Source organism: Lactuca virosa, chromosome 2 (assembly GCF_052849685.1).
Source record: "Lactuca virosa cultivar CGN04683 chromosome 2, Lactuca_virosa_CGN04683_v6, whole genome shotgun sequence".
Taxonomy (NCBI): domain Eukaryota; kingdom Viridiplantae; phylum Streptophyta; class Magnoliopsida; order Asterales; family Asteraceae; genus Lactuca; species Lactuca virosa.
In genome coordinates this window covers 6,747,725-6,765,000 of record NC_136427.1, presented here as the reverse complement: position 1 = coordinate 6,765,000, position 17,276 = coordinate 6,747,725, and the positions used below count along the sequence as shown (strand labels likewise).

Below are 17,276 nucleotides of genomic sequence, written 5' to 3'. Positions count from 1 at the left end.
AATGGGAAGCTAGAACCAAGAGCAATCAAATGCGTTTTTCTTGGGTACAATCAAGGTGTAAAGGGTTACAAGTTATGGAGTTTTGATTTGAAGAAAATTATCATCTCAAGAGATGTTACTTTTGATGAGTCTGTTATGATTCAACCAGTTGCTGACTCTTCTAAAAGAACAGATGCATCAGATGTATCATCCGAAGCAAATAAATAGTATGCTCAAATGGAGGTGGAGCTTCCTACTTCACCTACCACTAATCAGAGTACAAATCAGCATCAAGATTCTTCTTCGTCGGATGAGCATGTTGTTGGTGAAGATTCAACACCTTCACAACCACAAGCTACTACTCCAAGCATTGCAAGATATAGACCGAAAAGACAGATTATTCCTCCGAAGAGGTATGCTGAATCTGATTTGGTTGCCTATGCTTTTATTGTTGCTGATAATATTGAGTACGCAACGGAGCCTGCGAATTATGACGAGGCTATCAAATCTAAAGACTCAAATGATTGGATGCTCGCTATGCAAAATGAGATGGAATCCTTGCAGCGAAACAGTACTTGGAATTTAGTTCCTATTCCGAAAAGGAAGAGACCAGTTAAATGCAAGTGGGTCTATAAGCTCAAGGAACCTGTTAACCCAAATGATAAACCAAGATACAAAGCTCGGTTAGTAGCTAAAGGCTACAGTCAGATTCCTGGTATTGATTACACTGACATTTATTCCCCAGTTGTCAAACATACTTCCATTCGTGTATTGCTGAGGTTGGTTGCTTCTAATGATTTTGAGTTAGAACAACTTGATGTCACTACATCTTTCCTAAATGGTGAGCTTGAGGAAGAGATTTTTATGCAACAACCTGAAGGTTTTGTAGTTCCTGGAAAGGAGAACTACGTATGCAAGTTGAACAAATCTCTTTATGGCCTCAAGCAGTCTCCTAGACAATAGTACAAGAGGTTCGATTCTTTCATGACCAATCACAAATTCAGCAGGTGCACCTATGATAGCTGCGTTTATTTCAAGAAAGGTGACAATGGTTCAAAGATCTACTTACTCTTATACGTGGATGACATGTTGATTGCAGCAAAAGATATGAAGGAGATTCAGAAGTTAAAAGACCAGTTGAAAGCTGAATTTGAAATGAAGGACTTACGAGCTGCCAAAAAGATTTTAGGTATGGAAATTATTCGTGACAGGAAGTCTAGGATCTTGCATCTTTCTCAGAAAAGTTATATTGAGAAAGTCCTAAGACGCTTCAATATGCATGAAGCAAAGTCTGTCAACACACCTTTTGCAGCTCATTTCAAGCTATCATCCGCTTTGAGTCCTACTAATGAGACTGATATGGCTTACATGGCACGTGTTCCATACTCTAGTGCTGTTGGATCTTTAATGTATGCTATGATCTGCACACGCCCTGATTTGGCTTATGCTGTTAGCATGGTTAGTAGATACATGGCGAACCCGGGGAAAGAACACTGGAAAGCAGTTTAGTGGATTTTTCGTTATTTACGAGATACGTCTTCCATGTGTTTACGTTTTGGCAAATCTAACACTGGGGTGTTCGGATATGTTGATTCAGATTATGGAAAAGATTTGGATAAACGAAGATCAATTACAGGGTATGTGTTTACACTAAATGGTTGTGCTGTTAGTTGGAAAGCCCAGTTACAGTCTACAGTTGCCCTGTCTTCTACCGAGGCAGAGTACATGGCGATTACAGAAGCAGTTAAGGAAGATATCTGGTTGAAGGGGTTATTCGGAGAACTCGATGATAGAATAAAGGTGACCACAGTTTTCTGTGACAACCAGAGTGCTATGTTCTTGAGTAAAGATCAAATGTTTCATGACCGAACAAAGCATATTGATATTCGTTATCATTTTGTGCGGGATATCATTGAAAAAGGTGATTGTGTTGTGGACAAGATTCATACAGATTATAATCCCGCTGATATGTTCACTAAAAGTCTTCCTATAGCCAAGTTCAAATTATGTTTGAACATGGTGGGTGTTTCTGATCGCAGTTGAGCCTGAAGGCTCGTGGTGGAGGAACTATTATTTATTTTTCCGGAAACAATTTTTCTCTATACAAAATTGCAGTTTTTATGGAAGTTTTAGAGTTTGATGAGATAAAGGTTTTGACTAATCGTAAAGCATGACTTGCTTAATTTTGATGTCAAGGTGGAGATTGTGGAAAAGTTGCCTCCAAAATTAGCAAGTGGCAAATAGTTCAGGGGTTATTTCCGTAACTTATCATTTACTATTCATAGTTTGACTATGAATAGTAATCTAATATGAAATTGAAAATGGAATTGGACGGAATGGAGGCGCAACAATTTTTTGGACGGCATTATTTGTTTTCTTCTTTTCTTCTGTATTCTCCTCTTTGGCTATAAATAGCCAGAGAGACTTAACCCACAAATAACCCAACAATCAATATATATATATATATATATATATATATATATATATATATATATATATATATATATATATATGTAACGCCCGTAGATCAGGGCTAGTAAATTAAGAGACGATAAGCGTCAAAAATGACTTTTTGATAGAATATTATTTAGGATGAATAATCTTAACTAAGTTTTAGTATATGTTACAAGGATTCCGTACATATAAAGAACGCCGAAATCCGAGTTATAACGAAGAAGTTATGACCTGTCGAAATTTCGCGGCAGAACCGGCACGACGCTGAATGACGTAAAAAGTGAATTTACGTTAGAGCGATATTTAGCCTTAGTAATCTAAACCAAATTCGTAGAGTATGAACGCCCAAATCTGACTTCGTATGAGGAAGTTATGATTTTTCAAAGTTTCGGCTTAGCAGTGTACAACCCGAAACTCGAATTTTAGTTCGAGCGGTTTTTGGCTTACGCGACCTAAATGAGAGTTGAAGATCTCATTAATAGGAACTCAACGGTAAAAAGATAGACGAAAACGGAGTCCGTATGAAGGAGTTACGAATTCTTCGCATTCATTTAGCAGTCTAATCTCCTCCTACTGTTAAATTTAAGATCGGTCGAGAATTAGCCGACAGAGTCTAAATGAAAGTTAGTGGAGCATCAAGCAGGTAGTGGAGCACTAAGCAATTAGTGGAGCAGGTAGTGGAGCACTAAGCAATTAGTGGAGCAGGTAGTGGAACACAAAGCAGGTAGTGGAGCACTAGTGGAGCACCCAGAGCACTATAAATTGAGGCTCGGGGCTGCCTCATTCTTCACACCCTCAACCCATTCTTTCACTCTCTATACTCTCTCTATCCATTCAAGCCGAAGCTCTGCCTGCGAGAAGCCCGATTTTTGTGAAGATCTTCCAGATCTACCAAAGAATACTACTTTTACAAGTCGTGGTGCTGTCCGATCATCTTCTAATCAGGTGAGTGTATAGTCACTTTCTTCTAACACATAAATATTAAGTATTCGCTATGAAATACGTGCTGTGTGTATAATATATTGTTGTTTATTTGAGATGATTGTGGAATGGATGAATTATATAAGTTTTAATGAGTTAAACTATATTTGTATTTTGTATCTAAAAATATGTTGGGTAGAACATGGGTAGATGAGGTTGTTGGTAGGTGATAAAAGATGGGTTGGACCATGCGATAAAAGTATAAAGAGATAAACTCGTTTTAGATCTGAATGTATGGATCAGATCAGGAGGTTAGTTTTAGATCCGAGAGTATGGATCAGATCAAGATGTTAGTTTTAGATCCGAGAATATGGATTAGGTAATGAGGCAAATTTAAGATCCGGGAGTACGGATTATGTATTTTTGAACTACGTGTTCATTCGATAAGGTATCATGTGTATAGTACCTTTTAGGAACGTGATTTTAATAAGAGTATTGATTAAAGTCTGAAATATACATATGTATGTGAAGTATTTGTTATTGTCCAGAATACGTGTTAGATATATTTGATAATATACAACGTGCGAATCAGATATGGTTCAATATATGTTAAGATGTGTATATATGATATTATTACTTAAAACCTTGTGTTAAGTATACACTAGTTGGCGTTGCCTAATCGGAAATAGTATCAAAAATTGATTATAGGCATTGTAGGCTTGCCTAGTGATGGGTTAAGACTTAAATAGGGATGTTTTAGTTCAATTAAGATTGGACTTTGGGTAGTCTCTTATTAAGAGTACGTGTGGGGTGATATTGATGATCGGTGGAGTACGTCCTACGTACAGAAGTACATTTTTATGTACGAAGTCCTTTTCAAAGCTCTGTGTCTTGGGTGCTGCTTGTGCCAGGGTACTATTATGTTCTTGGGTACGAGACTTTCGCATACCAGAGTACTATAATGTGCCAGAAGTACTATCATGTACAAAGTCTTTTTGACAATGTTGTGTGTCGGTTACCGGAGCGTACGGGAGTACTCTAGTAGTATTTCCCCATACTTTTATTTTGAGAGAGCTTTGGAGTCAGCGTTTCTTTTATGAAGTGATCAACCGAGCTTCATATGTCAGCGTTTTCTTTCATGAAGTAATTAAGGGAACTTCGTAGACTACCTAATAAAGTGTATCGGTAATAGACCACTGCTAGGTATGTCTGGTGTTATATTGCTGGATAGGGTGCGTCTGGGGGTGAAATACCTCATGTATTCAGGCCACTGCTAGGCAAAGTTCGATGTTGGATAGGGAGAGTCTGGAGGTATAATACCTCATGATAGTCGGACCACGCCTAGGCATTGTTATCTAGATAACTACCCCTGACTTAATTGTCTTGTGGTTCTTTCTTTTACGAACAAAGGTTCGTGGTGAAACTTATTCCATTCCCCTCATTTGATGTCTTTATTGATCCTCGTTTGCTGCCAGGGAATTTCCGAAGCACCTTCGTCAGTTGTTGTTCATATCGATTCCTTAGGCTAGATCTCGTAAGATCATTGTATAGGGTCAGTGTGTGGGGATCGACGGGATGGGATAGATTGTTTTAGAAATATGATTTATATGTAATATTAGTGGTTTTGCAGGATCGAGATATACATTATTATCACGTGGTTTGAACTAAGAGCTTTCGTACTCTGTGTTCCTTAGGTGATTGAGTTCACCAGGGATATTTGAACTAAGTGTTCACTAGATGTTTTGAACTATGTGTTCGCCAGAGATATTTGAACTAAGTGTTCATTAGGTGTTTTTGAGCTAAGTGTTCATTAGGTGTTTTTGAACTAGGTGTTCATTAGGTATTATTGAACGGAGTGTGTTCAATGGGTGTTCTTGAACTGGGTGTTCATTAATTATTTGAACTGCGTGTTCACCAGAGGTAATCTAAGGACCATGGCAACACTAGACTTTGTGCCAATTCCTTAGGGCAATTCTTAGGAATGAATGGGAGAAGGGTAATCGGTTCTTAGGGTAAAACTTTATGAAATAAAGGAATATAATGGGGGTGGGTAAATTGGATTGATTGTTTGATAATTAAATAATTGTATTATTGTGGGTTGAAAACCTTATATGCTCACCAGGCTCCCAAGCCTGACCCACTCAGTTTTCTTTGCATTACCGGTAACGGCACAAGAGTATAAGTTGGTGGACTTGACGAGAGATTTTGGATTATAGGCCAGTAGTTATGAATAACTGTTGTAAGGTCTATTTTGTTCTGTTTATGCTTTTGGTCTGTATTGAACATGACATCCCGAGATTTTGTTATAAAATGAAAATACATTTCTTTAAAGAAATGCTTTGATAATTTTTATCATATTTTGTTTTGGGAACGAATTCCGCAATTGATTTCTTTAAAAGATTACTCTGATTTTCAAAACAAAGCATAAACAAATCGGTCTTTTCTGGCCGTGAAATTGGGGATGTCACAGTTGGTATCAGAGCATTAGTTTAAGCGAACTAGGAATTTGTAGGAAATTTCTAGACTTAAACTTAGAATGCTAAGTAATGATATGTTAGGTAGTACACCTAAATTGACACAAGCACTAGTTTATTTTAGGAATGATGCCTAAAATGCTTTTATGTGCTAAATGTTTTGTGTGATAGCTATATTGATGCTATTAGTTCGGATCTATGGTCTGTTGCCGACCGGATCTCGAAACCTTATGTGTGTAGGATTCTAAGTGTATGACTACGATATTAGAACTAGCATGTAAACGTTTCGGGGTGATAAGGAGATTTATATGTTTATCGTAATTAAAGCTTTCTTATCTTAAAATTCTCGCTTGGTACACCGAATGTCTGCTTGGGTGTACAAAGGGTCATGGTGAAGACTCGTAGAGAAGTTGAGTAAATGGAGGAAATGAAAAAGGCTTATGATAGTGGATGACACCTATCAGAAGATATCGTAAGAGTGGTATCTTGCCTTTAGAGTATGTCTTATGAAATAACAGTACGTTTAGAGGAGTACGGTACGTCTGAAGTACACCTTCAATTGGCAGGATGATGGAGAGATTGGTGTAATTCTTGAGGTTGTCTCATCACCCGGTATTTCCATCACCAATCGAGTTGAAGTAGAATCGATGATTGAAGATACGCAATGAAGAATTCCTAGTAGAGTCTAGGGGAAATTCTTTTTGATTATTTGGACACATTCGTATGTGTTAAATTGTTTCGTGATTTTCTTGTATGGTGACTTGGTCGACTGCGGGACAATACTTGGGACGGGTATGAGTAGGTGTGAAAGGTAGTAGATGCATATACTACCGGAAGCACAGGACTCGCACTTGGATCAGGGAAAGTCACAAGGTTACCAGGAAGCTAGTGATTGATTCCGTTTTATTCTGGTATGTCATTACCATTGTTTCAGTAATGACTAGTGAGATGGGTGTTGTTCCGACCCTAGTGGTCGTATCCAAATTGAGTCCGACTACGATGAGTATGTTAATTGGTCTAGAGGACCAAGTTAGATGTAACATCTGACTTAAGTCAGAACGTTGAAATTAATGCGATCGGTAGTATCGCGCTCGTTGTTGAAAGAGATTGCGGGTAGAAATGCTACATGCTGAAATGTGATTATATCACATTAGAATATGAAGGAAGTTATATTCCATTCTGGAATTTAACTTTAAAAAGACCGAGTCTAAGCTCGCATCGTGCGATGAGAGGTCAATAGAGCACGACCCATCGGACTGTTACAATAGATAAAGGAAATTATTTATCCTAAGAAGAAGGAGTCCACAATAAGGACTTATTTGGTAACTCGAAGGTTACGATTGAAAGTACAACATAGTACGATAAGCAGATGCAAGATTGGGCATCGTCTGCGGTCAAGAAAGCCATAGAGTTAAATACTCTTTCGAGGAAACATAGAAGTTACGGTTATTACCTAGGATGAAGAGATAGCGTATGTAATCATTATACAAGTCCTATTTTCGTTGATGATTCCGGGACGTAATCATCCTAAGGGGGAGATAATTGTAACGCCCGTAGATCAGGGCTAGTAAATTAAGAGACGATAAGCGTCAAAAATGACTTTTTGATAGAATATTATTTAGGATGAATAATCTTAACTAAGTTTTAGTATATGTTACAAGGATTCCGTACATATAAAGAACGCCGAAATCCGAGTTATAACGAAGAAGTTATGACCTGTCGAAATTTCGCGGCAGAACCGGCACGACGCTGAATGACGTAAAAAGTGAATTTACGTTAGAGCGATATTTAGCCTTAGTAATCTAAACCAAAGTCGTAGAGTATGAACGCCCAAATCTGACTTCGTATGAGGAAGTTATGATTTTTCAAAGTTTCGGCTTAGCAGTGTACAACCCGAAACTCGAATTTTAGTTCGAGCGGTTTTTGGCTTACGCGACCTAAATGAGAGTTGAAGATCTCATTAATAGGAACTCAACGGTAAAAAGACAGACGAAAACGGAGTCCGTATGAAGGAGTTACGAATTCTTCGCATTCATTTAGCAGTCTAATCTCCTCCTACTGTTAAATTTAAGATCGGTTGAGAATTAGCCGACAGAGTCTAAATGAAAGTTAGTGGAGCATCAAGCAGGTAGTGGAGCACTAAGCAATTAGTGGAGCAGGTAGTGGAGCACTAAGCAATTAGTGGAGCAGGTAGTGGAACACTAAGCAGGTAGTGGAGCACTAGTGGAGCACCCAGAGCACTATAAATTGAGGCTCGGGGCTGCCTCATTCTTCACACCCTCAACCCATTCTTTCACTCTCTATACTCTCTCTATCCATTCAAGCCGAAGCTCTGCCTGCGAGAAGCCCGATTTTTGTGAAGATCTTCCAGATCTACCAAAGAATACTACTTTTACAAGTCGTGGTGCTGTCCGATCATCTTCTAATCAGGTGAGTGTATAGTCACTTTCTTCTAACACATAAATATTAAGTATTCGCTATGAAATACGTGCTGTGTGTATAATATATTGTTGTTTATTTGAGATGATTGTGGAATGGATGAATTATATAAGTTTTAATGAGTTAAACTATATTTGTATTTTGTATCTAAAAATATGTTGGGTAGAACATGGGTAGATGAGGTTGTTGGTAGGTGATAAAAGATGGGTTGGACCATGCGATAAAAGTATAAAGAGATAAACTCGTTTTAGATCTGAATGTATGGATCAGATCAGGAGGTTAGTTTTAGATCCGAGAGTATGGATCAGATCAAGATGTTAGTTTTAGATCCGAGAATATGGATTAGGTAATGAGGCAAATTTAAGATCCGGGAGTACGGATTATGTATTTTTGAACTACGTGTTCATTCGATAAGGTATCATGTGTATAGTACCTTTTAGGAACATGATTTTAATAAGAGTATTGATTAAAGTCTGAAATATACATATGTATGTGAAGTATTTGTTATTGTCCAGAATACGTGTTAGATATATTTGATAATATACAACGTGCGAATCAGATATGGTTCAATATGTGTTAAGATGTGTATATATGATATTATTACTTAAAACCTTGTGTTAAGTATACACTAGTTGGCGTTGCCTATACGGAAATAGTATCAAAAATTGATTATAGGCATTGTAGGCTTGCCTAGTGATGGGTTAAGACTTAAATAAGGATGTTTTAGTTCAATTAAGATTGGACTTTGGGTAGTCTCTTATAAAGAGTACGTGTGGGGTGATATTGATGATCGGTGGAGTACGTCCTACGTACAGAAGTACATTTTTATGTACGAAGTCCTTTTCAAAGCTCTGTGTCTTGGGTGCTGCTTGTGCCAGGGTACTATTATGTTCTTGGGTACGACACTTTCGCATACCAGAGTACTATAATGTGCCAGAAGTACTATCATGTACAAAGTCTTTTTGACAATGTTGTGTGTCGGTTACCGGAGCGTACGGGAGTACTCTAGTAGTATTTCCCCATACTTTTATTTTGAGAGAGCTTTGGAGTCAGCGTTTCTTTTATGAAGTGATCAACCGAGCTTCATATGTCAGCGTTTTCTTTCATGAAGTAATTAAGGGAACTTCGTAGACTACCTAATAAAGTGTATCGGTAATAGACCACTGCTAGGTATGTCTGGTGTTATATTGCTGGATAGGGTGTGTCTGGGGGTGAAATACCTCATGTATTCAGGCCACTGCTAGGCAAAGTTCGATGTTGGATAGGGAGAGTCTGGAGGTATAATACCTCATGATAGTCGGACCACGCCTAGGCATTGTTATCTAGATAACTACCCCTGACTTAATTGTCTTGTGGTTCTTTCTTTTACGAACAAAGGTTCGTGGTGAAACTTATTCCATTCCCCTCATTTGATGTCTTTATTGATCCTCGTTTGCTGCCAGGGAATTTCCGAAGCACCTTCGTCAGTTGTTGTTCATATCGATTCCTTAGGCTAGATCTCGTAAGATCATTGTATAGGGTCAGTGTGTGGGGATCGATGGGATGGGATAGATTGTTTTAGAAATATGATTTATATGTAATATTAGTGGTTTTGCAGGATCGAGATATACATTATTATCACGTGGTTTGAACTAAGAGCTTTCGTACTCTGTGTTCCTTAGGTGATTGAGTTCACCAGGGATATTTGAACTAAGTGTTCACTAGATGTTTTGAACTATGTGTTCGCCAGAGATATTTGAACTAAGTGTTCATTAGGTGTTTTTGAGCTAAGTGTTCATTAGGTGTTTTTGAACTAGGTGTTCATTAGGTATTATTGAACGGAGTGTGTTCAATGGGTGTTCTTGAACTGGGTGTTCATTAATTATTTGAACTGCGTGTTCACCAGAGGTAATCTAAGGACCATGGCAACACTAGACTTTGTGCCAATTCCTTAGGGCAATTCTTAGGAATGAATGGGAGAAGGGTAATCGGTTCTTAGGGTAAAACTTTATGAAATAAAGGAATATAATGGGGGTGGGTAAATTGGATTGATTGTTTGATAATTAAATAATTGTATTATTGTGGGTTGAAAACCTTATATGCTCACCAGGCTCCCAAGCCTGACCCACTCAGTTTTCTTTGCATTACCGGTAACGGCACAAGAGTATAAGTTGGTGGACTTGACGAGAGATTTTGGATTATAGGCCAGTAGTTATGAATAACTGTTGTAAGGTCTATTTTGTTTTGTTTATGCTTTTGGTCTGTATTGAACATGACATCCCGAGATTTTGTTATAAAATGAAAATACATTTCTTTAAAGAAATGCTTTGATAATTTTTATCATATTTTGTTTTGGGAACGAATTCCGCAATTGATTTCTTTAAAAGATTACTCTGATTTTCAAAACAAAGCATAAACAAATCGGTCTTTTCTGTCCGTGAAATTGGGGATGTCACAATATATATATATATATATATATATATATATATATATATATATATATATATATATATATATATATACTGATACACCACCATATATTTTAGCCCTCTCACTTTATTTGTAATCTCTTTCATAATCCCTGTAAACACTGCAAATTATAGTGAATTGTTTCTCGGCTTCCTCCGCCCGTGGTTTTTTCCCGATTTGGGTTTCCACGTAAATTCCTGTGTCTCTATTCTATTTATTGTATTCGTATTTCGTTATGATTATTACGCTTTGATAATTTTTGATCCCATTCCGCATTGAGCTAATATTATTTAAGTCAATTTGGATCCGTCGTATTTTACAACAGAAGAAGCTCAAAGCATTTTAAGTACTGGGAATGGATGTTTTAACATGAAAATGAGGTATCAAGAAGGAAAGAATGCATTTAAGATCACAGAGGAGATAGAAAGACTTATAAAAGAAAATCTCGAGATGGCTTGGAGTGATACTAAAATACCTCTTGGGAAAGTGATGTCTCATAACGCATCCACATCTACACAATCGGATGGTGATGCCCAAAATCACCTCAAATCGAGAGTGAAGCGTTTTAAGGATGCACTCGAGTTCCTTCAACAAGATCACATGAGCAAAGTGATAGCCCTATGTGGAATGGGTGGTGTAGGGAAAACCACTATGATGGAACAACTGAAGAAGACTGCAGAAGATAAGAAAATGTTTGATTGGATTGTGAAGGTGGTCATTGGGCAACAGACTAACATGCTTTCTATTCAGCAAGTTGTAGCAGAGTACATGGGCCCATCTCTAACTGAAACGAGTGTAGCAGCAAGAGCAGATCGTCTTTGTATCACATTTGGGAAGATGTCAGAAAAAAAGGAAAAGGTTTTAGTGATATTAGATGATATATGGGAGACGATTGAACTCAAAGATATTGGACTAAATCCTCTGCCCAATGGCTTCAAGTTGTTGCTGACATCACGACATGAACGTATTTGCAGAGAAATTGCAGTAGCAGTTAATTCGGATTTAAAAGTAGTTAGAGTGGAAGTCACGGAGGAGGCCGAAGCACATAATTTCTTTTGGCAAATCATAGGATTCTTTATACAACATGATCCGGAGCTCAAACAAATAGGAGGTGATATTGTGAGAAGGTGTGGCTTTTTGCCCCTTGCCATCAAACTCATTGCCACAACCCTTAAATTTCAAGAAAATTTTGTATGGAGAGATACACTTTACCGTTTGAAGAAGAATGACCTTGATAAGAATGTGCAAGAAATAGTTGAAATAAGCTATAACTATATACCAAAAGAGGAGGAAAAAGCAATTTTTCTTTTGTGTGGCTTGTTTCCGGATGACTTTGATATTCCAGTTGAGGAACTCACAAGATATGCATGGGGTCTACAGTTGTTAACTGAAGTTTCTAATTTGGGAGATGCAAGAAACAGGACAAAAACATGTGTGCGAAATCTCAAAAGTGCAAATTTGTTGATGGATAGCGATCACCTTGGTTGTGTCAAATTGCATGATCTTGTGCTCACTTTTGTGTTGGGTAGAGTTTCTAAAGGTGACTATCCATGGATGATTAACCATGGTCATATTTCAAAGTGGAGTACAGCTGGAATGAGTGAGTCTTGGAAAAGCATTTCTATTACTTGCACGGGTATGTCTGAGTTTTCTAGAGACTTCAGATACCCAAACCTTTCACTTTTGAGACTTATGCATGGAGATAAGTCACTTAAGTTTCCTGAAGATTTTTATGAAAAAATGGAAAATCTTGAAGTTATAGCATATGAAAAAATGCAGTATCCGTTGCTGTGGAAAATGTTGCCTCCAAAATTAGCAAGTGGCAAATAGTTCAGGGGTTATTTCTGTAACTTATCATTTACTATTCATAGTTTGACTATGAATAGTAATCTAATATGAAATTGAAAATGAAATTGGACGGAATGGAGGCGCATCAATTTTTTGGACGGCATTTTTGTTTTCACATTAGATTTATATTCTCCTCTTTGGCTATAAATAGCCAGAGAGACTTAACCCACAAAAGTAACCCAACAATCAAATATATATATATATATATATATATATATATATATATATATATATATATATATAGTAAAACATTACATATATATATATATATATATATATATATATATATATACTGATACACCACCATATATTTTAGCCCTCTCACTTTATTTGTAATCTCTTTCATAATCCCTGTAAACACTGCAAATTATAGTGAATTGTTTCTCGGCTTCCTCCGCCCGTGGTTTTTTTCCCGATTTGGGTTTCCACGTAAATTCCTGTGTCTCTATTCTATTTATTTTATTCGTATTTCGTTGTGATTATTACGCTTTGATAATTTTTGATCCCATTCCGCATTAAGCTAATATTATTTAAGTCTATTCGGATCCTTCGTATTTCACAACAATTGGTATCAGAGCATCCGGGTTGTAATATTAGCTCATTGGGATCATTTTATCAAGTAATTAATCATGTCTTCGGTAAAATACGATATTCCACTACTGGATCGTAACACACGATTTCCGTTGTGGCAAGTAAAGATGAGAGACATTCTCATTCAGATGGATTTACACAAGGCGCTTTTGGGTTTCAATAAGATGCCCGATACATGGACCGAAGAAGAAAAGGAGATGAAAGATCTGAAGGCTTTATCCCAGATTCGTTTGCACTTGTCAAACGATGTTTTGCAAGATGTTCTAAAAGAAACGTCAGCGGCTTCTTTATGGATAAAGTTGGAGCAACTGTTGATGACCAAGAGCTTACCAAACAAGTTGCATTTGAAGCAACGGTTGTTCAATCTCAAGATAATTGAAGGAGGCTCTTTAACTGAACATATATCCACATTTAAAAAGTTAGTAAATAACTTAGAGAATATGGATGTTCATTATGAAGATGAAGACTTGGCTTTATTCTTACTGTCGTCATTGCCATAATCCTATAGCCATTTTCGTGATACTATTATCTATAGCCGTGACACTTTAGTTTTAGATGAAGTCTATACAGCTTTGGATTCCAAAGAGAAGATGAAGCATATTACTGATGGTGGTTCAAGTGATGCTAAAGCCGAAGGTTTGAATGCCAGAGGAAGAACAACAGAGAGAAGTAGAACTTCTCAATCTTCCAATAGAACCAGATCCAAATCAAAAGGCAAACGAAAGTTTTGCAACTATTGTCACAAGAAGGGACATGTGCTTGAAGAATGCTTCAGGTTGAAGAATAAAGAAAAAGAGAAGACGACAGCAAATGGTAAACAAGCTAGCACTTCGGGTGAAGCCGATGTAGCTGAGGTGGAAGGTATTGGAGAACTTTTGACAGTTTATTCAGATAAACTGGATTCCAATGGTGATTGGATACTCGAATCTGGTTGTACTTTTCATATGTGTCACAACAAAAGTTGGTTTTACACATTTGAAAAGGTTAACCAGGGCTATGTGTTGATGGGTAACAATACTACATGTCCAGTTCTTGGACATGGTTCAGTCAGGATCCGTATGTTTGACGGAGTTATTCAAACCATGGGGGATGTTAGATATGTTCCTGACCTCAGAAGAAACCTGTTATCTCTCAGTTCCTTTGACAAAAGGGGATACGAGTTTGCTGGTAAAGGTGGAGTTCTCAGGGTATTCAAAGACGGCTCCGACAAACTAAGAGCCAAACGAAAAATCTCAGATCTTTACTTTCTTGACGGGCAAACAATTTCGAGTGATGCTGCTGTTGTTTCAAAGTCTCTTTCTGATCCAGATCAGTCCCGTCTTTGGCACCTTCGACTCGGCCATATGAGTTTTCAAGGCATGTCAGAATTGAGTCGAAGAGGTTTACTTGGTCAACAAAAGATTGTTGATTTGGATTTCTGTGAAGACTGTGTATATGGCAAGGCAAAACGAGTGAGGTTTTCAAGTGGCATCCATACAACGAAAGGACCACTTGATTATGTTCACTCGGATTTGTGGGGACCGGCTCGAGTTGCTTCAAAAGGTGGAGCTATTTATATGCTCACTATTATTGATGATTTCTCCAGGAAGGTGTGGTCTTTCTTCTTAAAACATAAAGGAGACGTTTTCTATACCTTCAGAAATTGGAAAGTTCAGGTTGAAAAGCAATCAGGTCTGGTGGTAAAGTATCTTCATACGGATAATGGACTTGAGTTTTGCTCAGAAGAGTTTAATGTCTATTGTCAAAAGGAAGGCATTACTCGACATCGCACAGTAGTCCATTCACCTCAACAAAATGGTGCAGCTGAAAGGATGAATCGCACCATTATGGAGAAAGTCCGGTGTATGCTTTCTAATTCCAAATTGCCAAAGTCTTTTTGGGCGGAGGCTGCTTCGACTGCTTGCTATGTTATCAACCGATCACCGTCACGAGCAATCGAGAAGAAAACTCCGTTTTGAGTTATGGTCCGGTAAACCTGCTAATTATTCAGATTTAAAACCATTCGGATGTCCAACATATGCACGAGTTAACAATGGGAAGCTAGAACCAAGAGCAATCAAATGCGTTTTTCTTGGGTACAATCAAGGTGTAAAGGGTTACAAGTTATGTAGCTTTGATTTGAAGAAAATTATCATCTCAAGAGATGTTACTTTTGATGAGTCTGCTATGATTCAACCAGTTGCTGACCCTTCTAAAAGAACAGATGCATCAGATGTATCATCCGAAGCAAATAAAGAAATTGCTCAAATGGAGGTGGAGCTTCCTACTTCACCTACCACTAATCAGAGTACAAATCAGCATCAAGATTCTTCTTCGTCGGATGAGCATGTTGTTGGTGAAGATTCAAAACCTTCACAACCACAAGCTACTACTCCAAGCATTGCAAGAGATAGACCGAGAAGACAGATTATTCCTCCGAAGAGGTATGCTGAATCTGATTTGGTTGCCTATGCTTTTATTGTTGCTGATAATATTGAGTCCGCAACGGAGCCTGCGAATTATGACGAGGCTATCAAATCTGAAGACTCAAATGATTGGATGCTCGCTATGCAAAATGAGATGGAATCCTTGCAGCGAAACAGTACTTGGAATTTAGTTCCTATTCCGAAAGGGAAGAGACCAGTTAAATGAAAGTGGGTCTACAAGCTCAAGGAACCTGTCAACCCAAATGATAAACCAAGATACAAAGCTCGGTTAGTAGCTAAAGGCTACAGTCAGATTCCTGGTATTGATTACACTGACATTTATTCCCCAGTTGTCAAACATACTTCCATTCGTGTATTGTTGGGGTTGGTTGCTTCTAACGATTTTGAGTTAGAACAACTTGATGTCACTACAGCTTTCCTAAATGGTGAGCTTGAGGAAGAGATTTTTATGCAACAACCTGAAGGTTTTGTAGTTCCTGGAAAGGAGAACTACGTATGCAAGTTGAACAAATCTCTTTATGGCCTCAAGCAGTCTCCTAGACAATGGTACAAGAGGTTCGATTCTTTCACGACCAGTCACAAATTCAGCAGGTGCACCTATGATAGCTGCGTTTATTTCAAGAAAGGTGACAATGGTTCAAAGATCTACTTACACTTGTACGTGGATGACATGTTGATTGCAGCAAAAGATATGAAGGAGATTCAGAAGTTAAAAGACCAGTTGAAAGCTGAATTTGAAATGAAGGACTTAGGAGCTACCAAAAAGATTTTAGGTATGGAAATTATTCGTGACAGGAAGTCTAGGATCTTGCATCTTTCTCAGAAAAGTTATATTGAGAAAGTCCTAAGACGCTTCAGTATGCACGAAGCAAAGTCTGTCAACACACCTTTTGCAGCTCATTTCAAGCTATCATCCGCTTTGAGTCCTACTAATGAGACTGATATGGCTTACATGGCACGTGTTCCATACTCTAGTGCTGTTGGATCTTTGATGTATGCTATGATCTGTACGCGCCCTGATTTGGCTTATGCTGTTAGCATGGTTAGTAGATACATGGCGAACCCGGGGAAAGAACACTGGAAAGCAGTACAGTGGATTTTTCGTTATTTACGCGGTACGTCTTCTATGTGTTTACGTTTTGGTAAATCTAACACTGGGGTGTTCAAATATGTTGATTCAGATTATGGCAAAGATTTGGATAAACGAAGACCAATTACAGGGTATGTGTTTACACTAAATGGTTGTGCTGTTAGTTGGAAAGCCCAGTTACAGTCTACAGTTGCCCTGTCTTCTACCGAGGCAGAGTACATGGTGATTACAGAAGCAGTTAAGGAAGATATCTGGTTGAAGGGGTTATTCGGAGAACTCGATGATAGAATAAAGGTGACCACAGTTTTCTGTGACAACCAAAGTGCTATCTTCTTGAGTAAAGATCAAATGTTTCATGACCGAACAAAGCATATTGATATTCGTTATCATTTTGTGCGAAATATCATTGAAGAAGGTGATTGTGTTGTGGACAAGATTCATACAGATTATAATCCCGCTGATATGTTCACTAAAAGTCTTCCTATAGCCAAGTTCAAATTATGTTTGGACATGGTGGGTGTTTCTGATCGCAGTTGAGCCTGAAGGCTCGTAGGTGGAGGAAGTATTATTTATTTTTCGGAAACAATTTTTATCTATATAATTTTG

General features: G+C 37.9%; 1 protein-coding gene across 1 annotated transcript in view; it reads left to right on the top strand.

Moving 5' to 3' along the window:
• The window catches only part of LOC145157226 (disease resistance protein At4g27190-like), a 16,082-nt gene extending 3,537 nt beyond the window's left edge, over positions 1-12,545 (top strand). The window contains exon 3 of the mRNA XM_079076295.1: positions 11,054-12,545. Within this exon, the coding sequence (XP_078932421.1) occupies positions 11,054-12,545 (1,492 nt within the window). The remainder of the gene's footprint in view (positions 1-11,053) is intronic.
• Positions 12,546-17,276: the final 4,731 nt, after the last annotated feature.